This window comes from Anolis sagrei, chromosome 1 (genome assembly GCF_037176765.1).
Source record: "Anolis sagrei isolate rAnoSag1 chromosome 1, rAnoSag1.mat, whole genome shotgun sequence".
Lineage (NCBI taxonomy): Eukaryota > Metazoa > Chordata > Lepidosauria > Squamata > Dactyloidae > Anolis > Anolis sagrei.
The window spans coordinates 344,117,794-344,138,927 of record NC_090021.1 but is presented as its reverse complement, the minus strand read 5'-3'; the positions used below and the strand labels follow the sequence as shown (position 1 = coordinate 344,138,927).

The 21,134-nt window shown below is 46.2% G+C and overlaps 1 protein-coding gene across 1 annotated transcript; it reads right to left on the bottom strand.

Moving 5' to 3' along the window:
- Positions 1-623: 623 nt before the first annotated feature.
- LOC132781182 (cytochrome P450 2C19-like) lies at positions 624-19,398 on the bottom strand. The gene is made up of 9 exons (XM_067463162.1): positions 19,158-19,398; positions 16,948-17,109; positions 13,502-13,658; positions 10,643-10,803; positions 8,584-8,760; positions 7,726-7,867; positions 5,095-5,282; positions 2,778-2,919; positions 624-936 (listed from the first exon to the last, which is right to left on the bottom strand). The coding sequence occupies exons 1-9, from the start codon at positions 19,338-19,340 to the stop codon at positions 755-757; spliced, it is 1,494 nt and encodes a 497-aa protein (XP_067319263.1). The 5' UTR covers positions 19,341-19,398; the 3' UTR covers positions 624-754.
- Positions 19,399-21,134: the final 1,736 nt, after the last annotated feature.

Sequence of the window (21,134 nt, the reverse complement as noted above, 5' to 3'; positions counted from 1 at the left end):
GTTGAAAACATGAATAAAACACTTTAGCCTGAGAGGACTCCTCCAGAAATCTCTAAGCCCTCCAGTGGGATTTTCCTCATAAGACTTCTGCTGGAGGATCTAGATCAGTGGTTCTCAACCTGTGGGTCCCCAGATGTTTTGGCCTTCAACTCCCAGAAATCCTAACAGCTGGTAAACTGGCTGAGATTTCTGGGAGTCATAGGCCAAAACACCTGGGGACTCACAGGTTGACAATCACTGATCTAGAGATTCCAAGAGAGATCCTCCAGCTCAATTCTCTACTCAAAACCTTCCTAGCTTCTTAGAGCTTCCTAAAAAGATCACACCAACTGAATCTGCAGAAGTTAAGCCTGGAATAGTTGCATTTAGGGGCTCCTTTAGGTTTCCCTGCTTCTTGTCAGAATGGGGTTGGACTGGATGGCCCACAAGGTCTCATCTAACTCAATGATTCTATGATTCTATTATTGGGTTTTGATGAGTAAAGGGTTCAAGGACTCAAAAAAGGCCCAGAAAAGCAAGCATCAAGAGGCCCAACCAAGAAGTCCAGGTGAAAAAGACTTGAAAGACACAGCCTTCCCAGTCTGGAATATCCGCATACAAAATCAGTTGAAAACAATATAGAATGGGAGTCAAAGAACATTTAATAACAAGCAAGTTAAACCCTCCCATGGGTGCAGATTTGGAGGAGACCCATTAGAGCTTGTCTGGTCACCCTGGACTTTGCCAGGGCTTCTGTTCTCCAGATGTGTGATTTTCAGCGAGGGATAACACAGAACTTGTACGGCTGAGGGAAATTGTTCATTCCCCCTTCCAAAGGGGAGATGTCGATGTCCTGGGGGTCTGTGAGAGGCTTCAGCTTGAAGTTCTGGAGGATGGAGGTGAAGAACAGGAAGAGCTCCATGCGGGCCAGGCCTTCTCCTGCGCAGACCCGTTTGCCTGCAAAGAGACCCAGGAAGGAAAGAAGGAAGGAAGGAAGGAAGGAAGGAAGGAAGGAAGGAAGGAAGGAAGGGGAGAAACAGGGAAGGAAGGGGGTCACCAAGGGATCTGTAGGAGACACTCAGCAGAATCCAGTCTGAAGAGCAAGGGAAGCAGAAGCCTCACTCTGTTCTGCTTTGGTCAGGCCTCCTCATCTGGAAACCCCCATCCAGTTCAGGAACTCTGACAAGAAGGTATGTGACTAAAGAAGAGTGACCAAGATGCCCAGAGGTCCAGAAACCAAGTCAAAGAAGGAGGCCCCACCACACTGTGAGGGTCTTGAAACTAAGTCAAATAGGGCACTAAGTTCCACTGTTGAACAGCTCTTATGGTCAGGATGCTTTGAATGCGATTGTCCTGCTTCTTGGCAGAATGGGGTTGGACTGGATGATGGCCCATGAGGTCTCTTCCAACCCTAGGATTCTATGATTTCCCTTTTATGGTTCCAGCCAAGTGGGTTTATATATATACTTTGGTTTTATGTCTCCCGTTGACCATTATGATATGACTTCAAAGGGGTCATGAGATGTGGACGTGATGGACACCTCAACACTATTAGGATGGGGATGAGGGAATTGTGAGATCCTTTTCATAGAATCATAGAATCCTAGAATCAAAGAGTTGGAAGAGACCTCCTGGGCCATCATCCAGTCCAACCCCATTCTGCCAAGAAGCAGGAATATTGCATTCAAATCACCCCTGACAGATGGCCATCCAGCCTCTGTTGAAAAGCTTCCAAAGAAGGAGCCTCCACCACACTCCGGGGCAGAGAGTTCCACTGCTGAACAGCTCTCACAGTCAGGAAGTTCTTCCTCATGTTCAGATGGAATCTCCTCTCTTGTAGTTTGAAGCCATTGTTCCCTTGCGTCCTAGTCTCCAAGGAAGCAGAAAACAAGCTTGCTCCCTCCTCCTCCCTGTGGCTTCCTCTCACATATTTATACATGGCTATCATATCTCCTCTCAGCCTTCTCTTCTTCAGGCTAAACATGCCCACCTCCTTAAGCCGCTCTTCATAGGGCTTGTTCTCCAGAGCCTTGATCATTTGAGTTGCCCCCTTTCTCTGGACGCATTCCAGCTTGTCAATATCTCTCTTGAATTGTGGTGCCCAGAATTGGACACAATATTCCAGGTGTGGTCTAACCAAGGCGGAATAGAGCATGGGGAGCATGACTTCCCTAGATCTAGACACTATGCTCCTCTTGATGCAGGCCAAAATCCCATTGGCTTTTCTTGCCGCCACATCACATTGTTGGCTCATGTTTAACCTGTTGTCCACGAGGACTCCAAGATCTTTTTCACACGTACTGCTCTCGAGCCAGGCCTCATCATCCCCCATATACTTTGGTTTTATGTCTCCTGTTGACCATTATGATATGACTTCAAAGGGGTCATGAGACGTGGACATAATGGATACCTCAACACTGTTAGGATGGGGATGAGAGCCCTGTGAGACCCTTTTCATCATCCAGTGGAAACAAAAAATCCAGCAAGTGGTTTTATTTTTTTTTTGGGGGGGGGAGGGGGCATTAATTATGTTTTGATTAAAATCCTTTGGTTGCCACTCTGACCATCATGGGTGCACAACATAGTGGCCAATAGCTCAAGGCTAGTGTTGACTAGAGCCAATTAGGGACTCTTTGGTCTGCATGGGGAAAGGGGGTCTGGTTGTCCCGTGTGGTTTCATCCAATGGTATGTTTCTATGGCTCAATATCTCACAGCCATGTGAGGGTTCATTCCCCAACAATGGGCAACTCAGAAGCCATAAAGGAGCTGCTGCCCAATGGGAGAAGGAGAGGCTTACCTGCTGAGAAGGGCATGAAGTAGTTGCTCTTCCTGAAGGTCCCGTCCTTGTTCAGGAAATGTCTTGGGTCAAACTCGGTGGGGTTGGGAAATTCCTTGCCATCGTGCAGCACCGAGGTCAGAACAGGCATGATCGTGGTGCCCTGCAAAGAGTACAGGAATTGGTGAAATAACAACACTACCTAACGAAACTTTGAAAAAAAAAATCTGTTCCTGGTTTGATAGTGTTATTTCCTGTTTAACTGTGTGGTCATTATATTCTGGCATATAAGATGACTGGGCGCATAAGATGACCCTATTGGGCCAAAACTAACAAAATGAAGTTCAACAGTGACAAATGCAAGATACTCCACTTTGGCAGAAAAAACGAAATGCAAAGATACAGAATGGGGGACAATGCCTGGCACGAGAGCAGTACGTGTGAAAAAGATCTTGGAGTCCTCGTGGACAACAAGTTAAACATGAGCCAACAATGTGATGTGGCGGCAAAAAAGCCAATGGGATTTTGGCCTGCATCAAGAGGAGCCTAGTGTCTAGATCTAAGGAAGTCATGCTACCCCTCTATTCTGCTTTGGTTAGACCACATCTGGAATATTGTGTCCAATTCCGGGCACCACAATTCAAGAGAGATATTGACAAGCTGGAATGTGTCCAGAGGAGGGCGACTAAAATGATCAAGGGTCTGGAGAACAAGCCCTATGAGGAGCGGCTTAGGGAACTGGGCATGTTTAGCCTGAAGAAGAGAAGGCTGAGAGGAGATATGATAGCCATGTATAAATATGTGAGAGGAAGCCACAGGGAGGAGGAGGGAGCAAGCTTGTTTTCTGCTTCCTTGGAGACTAGGACGCAAAGGAACAATGGCTTCAAACTACAAGAGAGGAGATTCCATCTGAACATTAGGAAGAACTTCCTGACTGTGAGAGCCGTTCAGCAGTGGAACTCTCTGCCCCGGAGTGTGGTGGAGGCTCCTTCTTTGGAAGCTTTTAAGCAGAGGCTGGATGGCCATTTGTCAGGGGTGATTTGAATGCAATATTCCTGCTTCTTGGCAGGGGGTTGGACTAGATGGCCCTTGAGGTCTCTTCCAACTCTTTGATTCTATGATTCTATGATTCTATGACCCCCAACTTTTCCAGTTAAAATATAGAGTTTGGGATATACTCGCCGTGTAAGACCACCCCTCTTCCAACACACGTCACATAAACATTTTAACAGCATCAGATTTGATTTCCATATGGTCATTTTTCTATTACTGTCCCTCCTTCTCTGCCTCTCAGATCTCACACATGTGCACCTGCACCACTTCACTGCAGTCTTCAGGAGCGGGATCTGAGAGGCAGAGGAGGAGGGACAGTAATAAGATACAAGGGCGGGCCAGACAGGTAAAAGAGGTGTGTTCTTCTGGGCCCAAAGCCATCCTCTCTCTTTTTTCCATACCCCGGGCACCCCGGATGCCTGCGGCTTGCTCCGCCCTTCACTTACACCTTCCTGGTGAGGTGCCCCTTCACCTCAACATCGGGACCACATTGAGTCCACAAATCCTGATGAATGGATTTTCTTCTACCATACTTGTACAGCGTTGCCCTTAATGCTTTCATACAGTCGCTGCATATGGCAGGGACGTGGCCACTGCCATTTTTGAGCTCCCCCCATAATATGCAGCAACCACAGATTCCTGAATCCGGATTAGAAGTTTCAGCACCCGCTCTCAGCGTATAAGACTACTCCCGCATATCAGACGACTCCCGTGCATAAGGCTACTCCAGCATATAAGACGACACCTGACTCTTGAGAAGATTTTATTGGGTTTAAAAGTAGTCTTATATGCCAGAATATATATGTCTTATATGTCTTATATGTCTTATATGCCAGAAAAGTAGTCTTATATGCCAGAATATATATGTCTTATATGTCTTATATGTCTTATATGCCAGAAAAGTAGTCTTATATGCCAGAATAGTTTTTGTGGCTGCCACAAACTTGGTTGAATTGGTTGAGATTCAATGAAAAACCAGAGCAAAATGTATTGCAGGACGGACCACAAAAACAGTAGAACCAATTAGGAAATGACATTGATAACCCAGGAACTAAAATTTTGCTCTATTGGAAATTTCAGTACTTTGGGGTGTTGGGATGCGGATAGTGTTGGAGATGTGGATTTTTCAGGTTAGACAGTGGTTAAATTGTCAAGATAGAAATAGGACATAGGATTTCTAGTCCTACTGGATGCCAAGTAGAGCAATTCCCTTTGAGGACCCTTTCCAGTGTTATGGTTCTGCTGTGGAAGTGTCTTCTTCTGGGAGGAGAAGCAGAGAACTCACTTTTGGGATGACGTATCCTCTGAATGACGTGTCTTTGACCACAGCATGTGGGAGGGCCACTGGAGTAAGAGAGATGAACCTCTGGATCTCATGGATGACGGCGTCTGTATAAGGCATCTGTCCACGGTCAGCCATGCTGGGCATTCGGGAGCGGCCAACCACCCGGTCAATCTCTTCCTGCACTTTCTCTGCCAGGAGATGCATGAGGCTCAATGTCAAGAAAGAAGCATCCAGAAAACATCAGAGAAATCATGCAAACTCTGGCTCATGACAAGAGAGCAAGAAATGCCCAGGAAGCCTCCAAAGAAGGAGCCTCCACCACACTCTGGAACTCTCTGCCCTGGAGTGTGGTGGAGGCTCCTTCTTTGTAGGCTTTTCAACAGAGCCTGGATGGCCATCAGTCGGAGGTGCTTTGAATGTGATTTTCCTGCTACTTGGCAGAATGGGGTTGGACTGCATGATGGCCCACTAGGTCTCTTCCAAATGTAGGATTCTAGTGTGGTGGAGGCTCCTTCTTTGGAGGCTTTTAAACAGAGCCTAGATGGCCATCTGTCGGGGGTGATTCTTGGCTGAGTGGGATTGGACTGAGTGGCCCACCAGGTCTCTCCCAAGTCTAGAGAGTGGCTGCACTATCTAGAGTTTCTACGTTTGCATCCCAGATCAGTGTGAATTTTCCCTCCATACATAACAAGCCACAAGCTTCCATGTTTTGTGTGAATGGCCATCAAAGGAAACATACCACCTAAAAGTAGAATCACACCATCCCCAAATGTGGGTGTCTACATCTTTCTGTCTATCAAAACTACCTGAGCTGATCTCTGAGGCTGCAAGATTTGAGTCCTCAAGTGTGATTGATTGTCTTGGATCTTTCCCAAAGGTATGTTTCTTGTTGGCCATTTTGGTAGATGAGTTCTGGATTTCTTCATGTTTGGTCTTCTTTTGGACTAAACTTCCTCATGTAACTTGGTTTAACTAGGAAATCCAAGTGATAGTGGGCGGTGATTTGTCCCTCAAGACTCTACCAATCTCAGAATGCCATAGAACTCAATTATTTCATAGATATTGGTTCTGTCACTGTTGAGGGGTAGGCTTGTTTGATCAAGGAAAAAATGGTTCTAAACTCGTTTTGGTTATAGGGGGCGATGGTGGTTCGATTCTGAAATGATTTCCCAATTTTTTCTCAAAAAAACTTCGGATACATCCGAAATTTCCGAATCGCTTCGTTAATGGCGTTAATGAGATTTTTTACTTTGAAAAAGAACGATAAACCCAGACAGAAACCAGGGCTCCTTTCTTCCAAGCAACTCTTTCTTTCTTTCCCTTGTCTTTATTTCTTTCTTCTCAACCCTGTCTTGTGTCTTCCCTTCCCAACCCTGATGTTACTGAGCGGTGGTGTGGCATCTTGCCACCCAAGCAGCCTGAACCTGCAGCAGACCCTCTCCTCTCCTAAACTCTCCCGTTCCCGTCCCATCTCACACTGAAGCCACTGAATCGCTTCGTCAATGGCGTTAATGAGATTTTTACTTAGAATCATAGAATCAAAGAGTTGGAAGAGACCTCCTGGGCCATCATCCAGTCCAACCCCATTCCGCCAAGAAGCAGAAATATTGCATTCAAATCACCCCTGACAGATGGCCATCCAGCCTCTGCTTAAAAGCCTCCAAAGAAGGAGCCTCCACCCCACTCCGGGGCAGAGAGTTCCACTGCTGAACGGCTCTCACAGTCAGGAAGTTCTTCCTAATGTTCAGATGGAATCTCCTCTCTTGTAGTTTGAAGCCATTGTTCCATTGCGTCCTAGTCTCCAAGGAAGCAGAAAACAAGCTTGCTCCCTCCTCCTCCCTGTGGCTTCCTCTCACATATTTATACATGGCTATCATATCTCCTCTCAGCTTTCTCTTCTTCAGGCTAAACATGCCCAGTTCCCTAAGCCGCTCCTCATAGGGCTTGTTCTCCAGACCCTTGATCATTTTAGTCGCCCTCCTCTGGACACATTCCAGCTTGTCAATATCTCTCTTCAATTGTGGTGCCCAGAATTGGACACAATATTCCAGATGTGGTCTAACCAAAGCAGAATAGAGGGGTAGCATTACTTCCCTAGATCTGGACACTATGCTCCTCTGGATGCAGGCCAAAATCCCATTGGCTTTTTTTGCCGCCACATCACATTGTTGGCTCATGTTTAACTTGTTGTCCACGAGGACTCCAAGATCTTTTTCACATGTACTGCTCTCGAGCCAGGCGTCCCACATTCTGTATCTTTGCATTTCACTCCAAATGTGTTGGACCAGAATTATGGAATCATAGACTCATAGGGTTGGAAGAGACCACATGGGCCATTGAGTCCAATCCCCTGCCATGCAGGAAAAGGATAATCAAAGTATCCCTGACAGATGGCCATCCAGCCTCTGTTTAAAAGTTTCCAAGGAAGTAGAAACCAAGAGTTGGAAACCTGGTGAAACAGCTGGCCTGGATCATCTCCATCTCTTTTGCCTTCAACCAGAACTAGAAATCCAACAACTTCCAGGACCTATTTTCAGCCTAATGGCGACTCCAGGTTCTGAGCACAGTTAATCTGCAGAAGCTAAAATTTTGGTGGAACCTGTTCTCCTGAAGTCCCCACATCTTTCTTACCTTCTATCTCTGGGTACTTCTGGAGGATCAAGAGCCCATATCGGATTGTCATGCTGCTCGTTTCAGTTCCTGCACCAAGCAATTCAGTGCTGCAGATGACCATGTTCTCCATGGTGAGGTCGAAGGCCTCATTGTGCTTCTCCTGGTGATACATGCAACATAATAGGTTGACTCAGCCCAACTGTGCTTAGTGGAGTCTAGGAAATACCAATGGAAGCCTTTCTGTGGCTGAGTCATTAGAATAAAAGGAGCTCTCTCTTCCTTCCAGGTCCAGTGCCCTGGTCTCCGAGAGAGAAAAGGAGAGGCAATGGTCTTCTATTGGATTTGACCCCTTGACCTTGACACACACACATGCACATTCTCAGAGCCGAGCATCCCCCAGGTCATTCCAGGAGGTGTGGATGTGGCCTTCAAGTCGCCTACAAATTTCATAAATCCAGGTTTTTGAAGCAGAAAATGCTCAGAAATGTCAGTGGGTCATTTCTCTGAAATTTAGCTTCCAGCTTTGGAGCTTCTTGGTGGCCTCCCATCCAATTCCTCAACAGTCATGGCCCTGCTTGGCTTTTAGAATAAATTGGAAGATGGTACTTGAAACTGACATATATCTTAATAAGTGGAACAGATGAAGGGAAGGCTTTCCTAAAGGACCCTCCTCCCAAAAGAGCCCCCTCCATCCGGGGGTGGGGTGTCCCAGGGTGGAGGGGCTGCAAAGAGTCTCCCTATGGGGTTAGGCTCATTGCCTTGAAGATGTCTTTGGAAATTCTCAACCGAAATGCAGAGCAAATATGTGACACTGTAGTTCTTGGAGGATGGCTCCAACTCAAGCATCTGCTTGCGGATTCTGTAACTCTCCCTTACCTGGTCCATTCTGATAAAGAAGCAGTCAATGAAATCTCGAGGTGAGTTGGGGTCCAAAGTAGCCCTGTGTTCCTCGGCTTCCTCTAAAACAATTTCTCTGCATTTGGCGCAGTGTTGTACCATGCGTTGAAAGGGTCCTGGGATCAAGTCCATCAGAACAGGGAAGGCATTGTAGAGCTGGAAGACATGGTGCGGGACAGGGATGTGTCAAGAGGGGACATAACAGCCAGGTTGAAAGATGTGAAAAGATGTCACGTGGAGGAGAGGTCAAGGGATATTCTGTGACTCTAGAGAGAGACTAAGCCACAACAGATCAATGGATTCAAACAGCAGGGAAAGAGATCCCACCTCAATGTTTGGAAGAACCTCCTGAGGGTCAGCAAAGAAATGCGGGTGGGGAATGTCCTTGCTGGAGGTTTCTAGACACAGGCTTGATAGTCATCTGTTTGGAATGCTTCAACTGGGTCTTCCTGCATGGGAGAAGGGGGTTGGACTCTATGATCCTGGGCACTTCTTCCACCTCTAGGAGTCTGGGATTGGAAACCAAGAATCGCATTCTAGTCTGGGTGCAGAATCCCTTGTGGGATGAGAGCCCGGTGGCAATTCCCTGAGAATGCATTGCATCTCTCTCTTTCCTATTTTTAATCCACAAATGCTATTTAGGTGGTAAATGCCCAGAATCACAGACCTGCCCTCAGAGGCGGCCCTAGGTAATTTTCAACGGTAAGCAAACAGTATTTTGGCACACACACCCCCTCCCCCCCAACCAATCATTGATATATATTTTCTGTTGGTTGTAGGAGTTCTGTATGCCCTATTTGGTTCAATTCCATCATTGGTGGAGTTCAGAATGCTCTTTGATTGTAGGAGAAATATACATCCCAGTAACTATACTTGTCGCGTTTGCTCCCTTGCCTGGCCAGCTTTGGTTCCGGAGGCGTGCCTGAAGACACCGGCGTGTGCACCAAAAGGCACCTCTTCTCCTGACATTCTCCTCAGCCATTGGGACCGAGAGAGAGAGAGAGAGAGAGAGAGAGAGAGAGGTGGAGATGCCCACTTTTCCTGAAGGTAGGCGCAAAAACAAAGGAGGGAGCGGAGGTAGGAGATACCTCCAGCCAGAGGGGGTCTCTCTCTCTCTTGGTCCCAATGGCTGAAGAGAAAGTCAGGAGAAGAGGAGACTTTTGGTGCGCATGCTGGGGTCTTCAGACATGCCTCCAGACCCGAAGCGGGCCAGGTGCGGTGGCTCCGCCCCTTGGCCCACCCGCGGATTGGGGAGAGAAGAGGAGACAGGTGGAGCGCCGGGGATCGGGAAAGGGAGCCGGTCATGGGAAAGGGATCTAATGCGGAGAACGATTGAGCGCTGGCTCTGCTCGCGCACCCGGTGGCCGGGTGGAGCAGGAACAAGAGGGGCAAAGCGAGGCTCAAGGGCCCGGCCCCTTTGGGAAGAGGATTACCCAGTAGCGAGGCAAGAAAGCTGAGGCTCCCCCCAGACTGCTAGGGCTGTTGTGAGCTGAGGGGGCGCTCCTCAAGTGGCAGTCGAGGGGCATTTACAGAGGCGCCTCTGCGCCCCTGGCAAAAAAAGTGTTCTGCAACCACTTACTTCGCGTAATGGACTAGCCGCCCCTGCCTGCCCTCCTCTATCCCTCTTATATCAATGACATCTGTGGCCACAGTGACACAAAAGGTGCAAACAGTGGGCCCATCTACACTGGACAGTCCACCTAGATCAATTTGAAACTGGCATTGCAGAAACTGGATTTCAGTCTGTGATTATTAGATCATAAAGCCTGGAACCAGTTTCCTTCACACGTGCAGATAGCATTCTGTGGATGTAATGTCACCATGCGATGTGGTTTCTATCGTAGCCTGCTGATGAGCCTTAAGGGACACATTGCAGACTGTCCCCTGACTTTGCCTGTATTGGGTTGACGGGTTCAAAGTGTACCTCAGTGGGCTTTCCCAGTGGGCATATTCTGGGTTACTTGAAGCTGCATTAAATGGTCAGTGTAGATCACTCCTAAATGGAAAATGTCACCAGCTATGAAGAAGAGGTGCCTACCTGTCCCCAAAGAGAGTTAAAAAGTACATTGTTCCCATCTGCTGCAGCTATCAAGATTTGAAACTTCTCGTCATTGTATTCGTAGCGCTTCCCCAAGATAATGGAGCAGATGACATTGGAGGTAGCACAGCTCAAGAGGTTGTGTGGGTCAAAGGGTTGCCCTGGAAAGACAAAAGAAGAGATAATCTTGTCTCAGTCCATCTCTTAGATCGCAGCTCGTTAAACTGTGAGCCCCAACCCCAAATGGGGTCGCTCCTAAATGGAAAATGTCACCAGTTCAATATTGTCCCTTCAGCTCAATATTGGGGGCCTGATAAATTTGGCAACAGGAAGAGTTTTCCTAATATTAATGGCTGTTTCAGATACTTGCCCAAATCTGTTGTGCAGCCTTTTTAGTAGACTGCAGAATATGCTTCAGGTGTACTTCATAAAAATTGGGAGATTGAGATCCACTGTAAAAAGTGCTTGCTAGAGAATCAAACTGCTGCAGAGCACGGCTTCTGAGTTCTTATCCACTGTCCCATTGTATAAAACACCCGAGGAGGGATTACTATTGTGAAGAACTTTATGTCTCATATATCCACCTGAGGAAGACTCTAGTCGAAACCGGTCGTGGATGTGGATATCCGAAAATTTTCTAAAGCAAGGGATCCTATGCCCTGAAAAGAAGTTGGCTTTACACCAAGAAAGACTCTTTACATTATGCTTACTAGAAAGCAAGGGATCTTATGCCCTGAAGGGAAGTTGGCTTTACACCAAAAGACTCTTTATGTTATGTATGTGTAATCGTTGTAAACAACTGGTTATTGTCCATTATATACTGGGTTATGCCTATACCATTTAATTTTGTTGTTTGTTGAATATTGTAATATACAAACTGTTAGGCAATATTGACTGTTATCATTTATGTACCACAACTTTTAGTGGATTTGTGTTTTTTGTACTGGTTGGATCTTCTCCCGGTCCAAGGCACTCTCAGCACTTTCCGCCATCACCACAGTTCCAAAGCATCTCTCTTCCTTTGCTCAGCCTTCCTTATGGTCCAGCTGTCACATCCATAGGTGATCATGGGGAATACCATGGCTTTGACTATGTGGATCTTCATTGCCAGTGTGATGTCTCTACTCATCTCTATCTTATCAAGATTGGTCATTGCTCTCCTCCCAAGAAGTAAACATCTTCTGATTTCCTGGCTGCAGTCTGCATCTGCACTAGTCTTTGTATCTCGAAATACAAAATTTGTCACAGCCTCCACGTTTTCTCCCTCTATTTGCCAGTTGTCGATCAGTCCGGTTGCCATAATCTTGGGTTTTTTTTTAATGTTTAGCTGCAACCCAGCTTTTGCGCTTTCTTCTTTCACCTTGATTAGAAGGTTCCTCTGCTTCTCCTCACTTTTGGCCATCAGAGTGGTGTCATCTGCATATTTAAGGTTGTGAATGTTTCCTCCAGCAATTTTAACCCCAGCTTTGCATTCCTCAAGCCCCGCACATCCTCGCATGATGTGTTCTGCATACGTGTTGAATAGGTTGGGTGAGAGTATACAACCCTGCCGTACACATTTCCCAATCTTGAACCAGTCTGCTGTTCCCTGGTCAGTTCTTACTGTTGCTCCTTGGTCCTTATACAGATTCTTCAGGAGAGATACAAGGTGGCTTGGTCGCTCCATACCACCAAGAACTTGCCACAATTGATTATGATCCATACAGTCAAAGGCTTTAGAATAGTCAGTAAAACAGAAATTGAAATGCTGATTAATTATCTTTAAATATTTAATTTTTGTATCTATTTTATCCTTCCTATTCCTATTTTATCCTTCCGATCTGTATAGGAAGGATAGTAATATCGAGGATAGTTTTGACAGTGTAGTCCATGAATTAGAACCAGACATCCTGAGGAGTGAGGTGGAATGGGACTTAAGAAGCATTGCTAACAACAAGGCAGCAGGAGACGATGGGATCCTAGCTGAACTGCTGGCAAGGACCTAACAGAAGCTTAAGAGATCAAGAGAAGGTGGCGAGACTATACATAAGATCTGTATAGGAAGGATAATAATATCGAGGATAGTTTTGATGGTGTGGTGAGTGAATTAGACCCAGACATCCTGAGGAGTGAGGTTGAATGGGCCTTAAGAAGCATTGCTAACAACATGGAAGCAGGAGACGACGGGATCCCAGCTGAACTGTTTAAAATCTTGAAAGAGGATGCTGTCAAGGTGATGCATGCCATCTGCCAGCAAATATGGAAAACCCAAGAATGGCCATCAGACTGGAAAAAATCAACTTATATCCCCATACCAAAAAGGGGAAATGCGAAAGACTGCTCCAACTTCCGTACAGTGGCCCTTATTTCTCATCATGCCAGGAAGGGAATGCTCAAGATCCTGCAAGGAAGAAGACTCCAGCAAGACATGGAGCGAGAGTTGCCAGATGTTCAAGCTGGGTTTAGAAAAGGCAGAGGAACGAGAGACCAGATTGCCAATATCCACTGGAGAATGGAGAAAGGCAGGGAGTTTCAGAAAAACATCTACTTCTGCTTCATTGACTATTCTAAAGCCTTTGACTGTGTGGATCATAATAAATGGTGGCAAGTTCTTGGTGGGATGGGCATCCCAAGCCCCCTTCCCTCTCTCCTGAGGAATCTGTACAAGGACCAAGGAGCAACAGTCAGAACTGACCACGGAGGAACAGACTGGTTCATGATTGGGAAAGGCGTCCGGCAAGGCTGCATCCTCTCATCCAACCTTTTTAACTGCAAGAGTTTGAATGTAGACCATTTCAACAAGACATTGCGAGAGGAATCTCCTGGAAAGTCCAAAGAATAAGTCAATGGGGATGAGGGTGGCCAAGAGAGTCCACTTACCCTTTGTGTCGTGGATTTTTTCCAGGAGATACCTGGTTTCTTCCTGGATCCTCTCCTCGATGCTCTTCTTCCCCATCCCAAAGTTGCGGAGTGTGGACAAGATAAAACGCCGGATCTGCTTCCAGTTCTCCCCATTGCTGAATATGACCCCTGGAACAGGTGAAAGAAGACCATGATGGGAGAGTAGGAAGGGTCAAGGTGAAGGAGAATGCAAAGCACGCATGGATCATCACTGTTATCTCTTTAGACTGAGGGGATGGGGGTCAGTTTCTGTCTTTCAGCCAGTTTCAATGTATTTGGAGGTCTCTTGTACCACTTTCTGGTCACCCAACTCAGGAACCGTGGTCCCATTCTGCATCCTAATCTGCCCTGGTGCACTCTTAAGTCTAGGAATCTGAGGGTATTTATAAAGGGGAGAAAAGGTGGTCGTCTTTATGGCCATGCTTTTTGAAAACAGCAGCAAATCTAAGGAGGAAGAAGGACTTTTGGTCTCAAGGCTCATTACAATAATTACAATAAGGCTTTGTGTAGGGCTTAATATGTTCGCAAGGATGGAACCTTTACATCTCATGCAGCTTTTCCTTATCAGGCATCTCTATATTTACACACAGTAGGGCATTGCAATCATGAACAGAAGATCATAATATGAACACAAAGTCACATGCATCATAGGAAAATGATTCTATTTTAATATTTGCATATTTTGTATATTTTAAATTGTATATTAATGATTTTATGCCAAACTGCTTTGAGTCCCCTTTGGGGAGATAAAGCGGGGTAATAATAACGATCACGATGTTTCCCAGACAGCAATCTGGGAAACCAGCTTGAAATCATCTGGATAAGAATCAAGGGAACTGGGACTCAAAAAGATGTCGTTGTAGGCGTCTACTACAGACCCCCAAGCCAGGAGGAAGAACTTGATGAAGTCTTCTGCCAACAGTTGACCAAACAGGCACAGAGAAGAGATGTAGTAGTCATGGGCAATTTCAACTATCCCGATATTTGCTGGAAAACAAACTCGGCTAAGAGTACAAGGTCCAACAAATTCCTCGCTTTCCTTGCAGACAATTTCATGGTAGAAGAGGCAACAAGGGGATTGGCTACTCTTGATCTCATCCTAACAAATGCGGAGGACCTGATCGATGCGGTCGAAGTGGTAGGATCCTTAGGGGCAAGTGAACATGTGCTCCTGCAATTTGAGGTACAAAGGAAGGCCGAAACTAAGACAAGTCAAACCCGCATTTTGGACTTTAGGAGAGCTGATTTCCAAAAAATGAAGGAAACGCTGAGCAGCATTCCGTGGACACAGATACTAAAAGACAAGGGAGTTACGGATGGATGGGAATTTCTCAAGAGTGAAATACTCAAGGCGCAATTGCAAACTGTGCCAACAAAGAGAAAAAATAGGACAAGTGCAAAGAAGCCAGAATGGATGTCCAAAGAACTTCTAACTGTGCAAAGACACAAAAGAGACATGCACAAGAAGTGGAAAAAGGGAGAAATCACCAAAGAAGAATTCAAACAAATAGCCAACACCTGTAGGGAAAAGGTCCGCAAGGCTAAAGCAAAAAACGAGCTCAGACTTGCCAGGGGCATTAAAAACAATAAAAGGGCTTCTATTCTTATGTCAGTAGAAAAAGGAAAAACAAGGAGGCGATAGGACCTCTTCGAGGAGAAGATGGGGCAATGCTGACAGGGGATAGGGAAAAGGCAGAACTACTTAATGCCTTCTTTGCCTCGGTCTTCTCACAAAAAGAGAGTCTTCAACCTCAGCAAGATGGAGTGGATGAGGGATTGGAGGACATCCAACCCCAAATTGGGAAAGAAGTCGTCCAGGAATACCTGGCCGCTCTTAATGAGTTCAAATCCCCAGGGCCAGATCAACTACACCCCAGAGTATTGAAGGAACTAGCGGAAGTCATTTCGGCACCATTGGCAACCATCTTTGAGAGTTCTTGGAGAACGGGAGAAGTTCCAGCAGATTGGAGGAGGGCCAATGTGGTCCCAATCTTCAAGAAGGGAAAAAAGGATGACCCAAACAACTACCGTCCGGTCAGCCTCACCTCGATACCGGGCAAGATTCTGGAAAAGATTGTTAAGGAAGCGCTCTGCAAACACTTAGAAGGAAATGCGGTCATCGCTAATAGTCAACATGGATTTATCACAAACAAGTCATGCCAGACTAATCTGATCTCTTTCTTCGATAGAGCTACAAGCTGGGTAGATGCGGGGAATGATGCCGTGGATGGAGCGTGTCTGGATTTCAGGAAGGCCTTCTTTGACAAGGTCCCCCATGACCTTCTGGCAAGGAAACTAGTCCAATGTGGGCTAGGCAAAACTACGGTGAGGTGGATCTGGAATTGGTTAAGTGGACGAACACAGAGAGTGCTCACTAATGCTTCCTCTTCATCTTGGAAAGAAGTGACGAGCGGAGTGCCGCAAGCAGGGTTCCGTCCTGGGCCCGGTCCTGTTCAACATCTTTATTAACGACTTAGATGAAGGGCTAGAAGGCATGATCATCAAGTTTGCAGACAACACAAAATTGGGAGGGATAGCCAAGACTCCAGAGGACAGGAGCAGAACTCAAAACGATCTTGACAGATTAGAGAGATGGGCCAAAACTAACAAAATGAAGTTCAACAGTGACAAATGCAAGATACTCCACTTTGGCAGAAAAAATGAAATGCAAAGATACAGGATGGGGGACAATGCCTGGCTCGAGAGCAGTACGTGTGAAAAAGGTCTTGGAGTCCTCGTGGACAACAAGTTAAACATGAGCCAACAATGTGATGTGGCGGCAAAAAAAGCCAATGGGATTTTGGCCTGCATCAATAGGAGCATAGTGTCTAGATCTAAGGAAGTAATGCTACCCCTCTATTCTGCTTTGGTTAGACCACACCTGGAATATTGTGTCCAATTCTGGGCACCACAATTCAAGAGAGATATTGACAAGCTGGAATGTGTCCAGAGGAGGGCGACTAAAATGATCAAGGGTCTGGAGAACAAGCCCTATGAGGAGCGGCTTAAGGAACTGGGCATGTTTAGCCTGAAGAAGAGAAGGCTGAGAGGAGATATGAGAGCCATGTATAAATATGTGTGAGGAAGCCACAGGGAGGAGGAGGGAGCAAGCTTGTTTTCTGCTTCCTTGGAGACTAGGACGCGGAACAATGGCTTCACACTACAGGAGAGGAGATTCCATCTGAACATGAGGAAGAACTTCCTGACTGTGAGAGCCGTTCAGCAATGGAACTCTCTTCCCCGGAGGGAGTGTGGTGGAGGCTCCTTCTTTGGAAGCTTTTAAGCAGAGGCTGGATGGACATTTGGCAGGGGTGCTTTGAATGCAATATTCCTGCTTCTTGGCAGAATGGGGTTGGACTAGATGGCCCATGAGGTCTCTTCCAACTCTTTGATTCTATGATTCTATGAAATCAATCCTGCGTACCTTTTCCTTCACTTTGTTTCTCTACCAATGGTATTTTTGCCCTGGCAGCAAAATCATTGCCGTAGTCAATCAAGGCTTCTTTAATGGCCTCGTAGCCATACAGCACCACAGCAGGATCCATCCCAAAATAAAGTGTAAACACAGGACCATACTCCTCACTTATCTGTGGGAAAACAAAGAGAGAGGCATTATTGTTGTTGTTGTTGTTGTTGTTGTTGTTGTTATTATGCCCGAAAAAAACCTACAACGACCCATTCCACTTCAATGTCTGTGGGCCTCTTGCTAAGTAGTCCTGGGTTTTGCAACTCAGAGAGGGAGATGACGAACTCTCAGGCAGAGAAATCTTGCTTCTTCCCAAACGATGGAACCTGAGATTCCACAGGAAGAAGCCATAGCACTGAAAAAACCCACATGAGCTTCAGATCAGTGTTTCTCATCCCAGAGGCGGCCCTAGGTAATTTTCAACGGTAAGCAAACAGTATTTTGGCGCCCCCCCCAACCAATCTTTCATATATATTTTCTAGGGCTGGGCGGTTTCGTTTCGTAATCCGTTAGAAATTCGTTATTTTTTTTTATTACGAAGCGATAACGAACCATTCTGGAGCAACTTCAAAACGAAACAAATTTTTAAATTCGTTTCGTAAATGCTTCGGATTCGTTATGTATTCGTTTCGTTATCAGTTTGAAGTCGTTTCGTTATTATTTCCGCATGTCTGGGGCTTCTTTTATAGTTGTTTTTTGTTTAATTAGTGAAAAAAATTATAAATATCACACCAACAGTCAACAACAGAGGGAGAGGGAAGCTTCAGAAGTTCCCCCTGTCCCATTTGGAGGATTTTTTAGCGTATTGCGCGGTCGCGTCCGCCATTAACGAATCGATTCGTTATTGTTTCGAAATCGATTCGTTATTGTTTCGTAATTTTTTAACATTTACGAAATTTCGTAAATATCGAACTTTTTAAAAGAAAAATTTCGGAATTCTTTTAAATATCGAAACGCAAAAAAACCCAAAAAACGAATCGATTTTAGAAACAAATTTTTCCGTTGTTACCCAGGCCTAATATTTTCTGTTTGCCTCTGCGCCCCTGGCAAAAAAAAAAGTGTTCTGCGACCGCTTACTTCGCATAATGGACGAGCCGCCCCTGGGTGACCCCCAACCATAAAGTTATTTCCATTGCTACTTCATAATTGTAATTTTGCTACTGTTATGAATTGTAATGTAAATACCTGACATGCAGGATGTATTTTCATTCACTGGACCAAATTTGGCAGAAATATCCATTATTATTATTATTATTATTATTATTATTATTATTACTTTATTTATACCCCGCTAGCATTTCCCGAGGGACTCGATGTGGCTTACATAGGCCAAGGCCTCAAAACACAATACAACAATACAATACCTAAAGCAAATTAAAATAGTTAAGCAGAATAAACAACAGCAATACACCCAAATTTGAATACTGGTGGGGTTGGGGAGGAGAAGAATTGATTTTCCTATTTGGAATCTGTAGTTGCTGGGATTTATAGTTCACCTACAATCAAAGAGCATTCTGAACTCCACCAATGATGGAATTGAACTAAACGTGGCACACAGAACTCCTGTGACCAACAGAAAATACTGGAAGGGTTTGGTGGGCATTGACCTTGAGTTTTGGAATTGTAGTTCACCTATATCCGGAGAAACTTTGGACTCAAACAATGATGGATCTGGACCAAACTTGACATGAATCCTCAATATGACCAAATGTGAACACTGGTAGAGTTTGGGGAAAATAGACCTTGAAATTTGGGAGTTGTAGTTGCTGGGATTTATAGTTCACCTGCAACCAGAGAGCATTCTAAACCCCACCAATGATAGAATTGGACCAAACTTCCCACACAGAACCCCCATGACCAACAGAAAATACTGTTTTCCACCCCCTCTGGCACCCCTTGCGACCCCCTCAGGGGTCCCGACCCCCAGGTTGAGAAACACTGCTTTAGATTCTTGGGGAAAACTCCTGGACCAAGGACCCAACCCTACCAACTGACTTCGGAAATGGTCAGATATCCTTCCCCATCTTCCCTCCACCTTTCTGTGTGTTTCGTAGCCTGTGAAATGCCAGAAGTCCTGCAGCGGAAACCCAAGAGCCCCCCATGAAATGGAGCAGGGCAGCCATTGCCCTCAAGTAGAGAGGAGGAGGTGGGCTTCCTTGTGCCACTGACCTTGCGGAGCGCCTGGTCCAAGGGCTTGCCCTTCAGCTGCAGGGCGTTCCCAATGAGGGGCAGCGGGGTGGGGCCGGGGGGCATCTTGCCCTTCCCCTGGGCCCCCCTCTTCCAGACGGCAGAAAGGAGAAGCCAGGAGATGCAGATGACCAGGAGGACGGTGGACATCCCCAAGAGCTCCATCCCAGCAGCAAAAAGCAAGGCGCAAGAGTGGACGGAGGAGGTGAAGAGTCAGTTCACCCCACTGCAAGGCACAAGGGAAGTTAACATTAACCAAAGGACATGTTTAGACTCTTTTTGTAAACAATGTTCTTATCATCTGGCCACGCACACTCCTGCACTTTGCTCCTTGTTCTCTCGCTCTCTCCCAGGTCTCGGCGGTGGTCAGGGGGGCTTTCGCACAATTAAACTCTTTGATTCTATGATTCTATGAATGATGCCGTGGATGGAATCATAGAATCAAAGAGTTGGAAGAGACCTCCTGGGCCATCATCCAGTCCAACCCCATTCTGCCAAGAAGCAGGAATGTTGCATTCAAATCACCCCTGACAGATGGCCATCCAGCCTCTGTTCAAAAGCTTCCAAAGAAGGAGCCTCCACCACACTCCCCGGGGCAGAGAGTTCCACTGCTGAATGGCTCTCACAGTCCGGAAGTTCTTCCTAATGTTCAGATGGAATCTCCTCTCTTGTAGTTTGAAGCCATTCCTCCATAGCGTCCTAGTCTCCAAGGAAGCAGAAAAGAAGCTTGCTCCCTCCTCCCTGTGGCTTCCTCTCACATATTTATACATGGCTATCATATCTCCCTCTCATCTTTCTCTTATTCAGGATGGAGCGTGTCTGGATTTCAGGAAGGCCTTCTTTGACAAAGTCCCCCATGACCTTCTGGCAAGGAAACTAGTCCAATGTGGGCAAGGCAAAACTACGGTGAGGTGGATCTGGAATTGGTTAAATGGACGAACCCAGAGGGTGATTCTCCCCAAGGCTTCCTCTTCCTCCTGGAAAGAAGTGACAAGCGGAGTGCCACAAGCAGGGCTCCGTCCTGGGCCCGGTCCTGATCAGGATCTTCATTCATGACTTAGATGAAGGGTTAGAAGGCATGATCATCAAGTTTGAAAACGAGACCAGATTGGGAGGGAGAGCCAAGACTTCAGAGGACAGGAGCAGGATTCAAAACGATCTTGACGGATTAGAGAGATGATGGGCCAAAACCAATACAATGAAGTTCAACAGGGACAAATGCAAGAGACTCCACTTAGGCAGAAAAAAACGAAATGCAAAGAGACAAAATGGGGAACGATGAGGCCTAGCTCGAGAGCAGTACGTATGAAAAAGATCTTGGAGTCCTCGTGGACAACAAGTTAAACATGAGCCAGGAATGTGATGTGGCAGCAAAAAAAGCCAATGGGATTTTGGCCTGCATCAAGAGGAGCATAGTGTGTAGATCTAGGGAAGTCCTGCTCCCCATACTCTATTCCGCCTTGGTTAGACCACAGCTGGAATATTGTGTCCACTTCTGGGCACCACAATTCAAGAGAGATATTGACAAGCTGGAATGTGTCCAGAGGAGGGCGACTAAAATGATCAAGGGTCTGGAGAACAAGCCCTATGCGGAGCGGCTTAAGGAGCTGGGCATGTTTAGCCTGAGAGGAGATATGTTGAGAGCCATGTATAAATATGTGAGAGGAAGCCACAGGGAGGAGGAGGGAGCAAGCTTCCTTTCTGCTTCCTTGTAGACTAGGACGCAATGGGACAATGGCTTCAAAGTACAAGAGAGGAGATTCCATCTGAACATGAGGAAGAACTTCCTGACTGTGAGAGCTGTTCAGAAGTGGAACTCTCTGCCCCGGAGTGTGGTGGATGCTCCTTCTTTGGAAGCTTTTAAACAGAAGCTGGATGGCCATCTGTCAGGGGTGATTTGAATGCAATATTCCTGCTTCTTGGCAGAATGGGGTTGGACTGGTGGAAGGCCCATGATTT

Coding starts and splice junctions, on each gene's coding strand:
- LOC132781182 (XM_067463162.1), bottom strand. CDS start 19,340: ATGGAGCTCTTGGGGATGTCCACCGTCCTCCTGGTCATCTGCATCTCC. Junction 17,110..19,157: donor TGGACCAGGCGCTCCGCAAG/GTCAGTGGCACA, acceptor GTTTTCCCACAG/ATAAGTGAGGAGTATGGTCC. Junction 13,659..16,947: donor AGAAACAAAGTGAAGGAAAA/GGTACGCAGGAT, acceptor CTTCTTTCACCT/GTTCCAGGGGTCATATTCAG.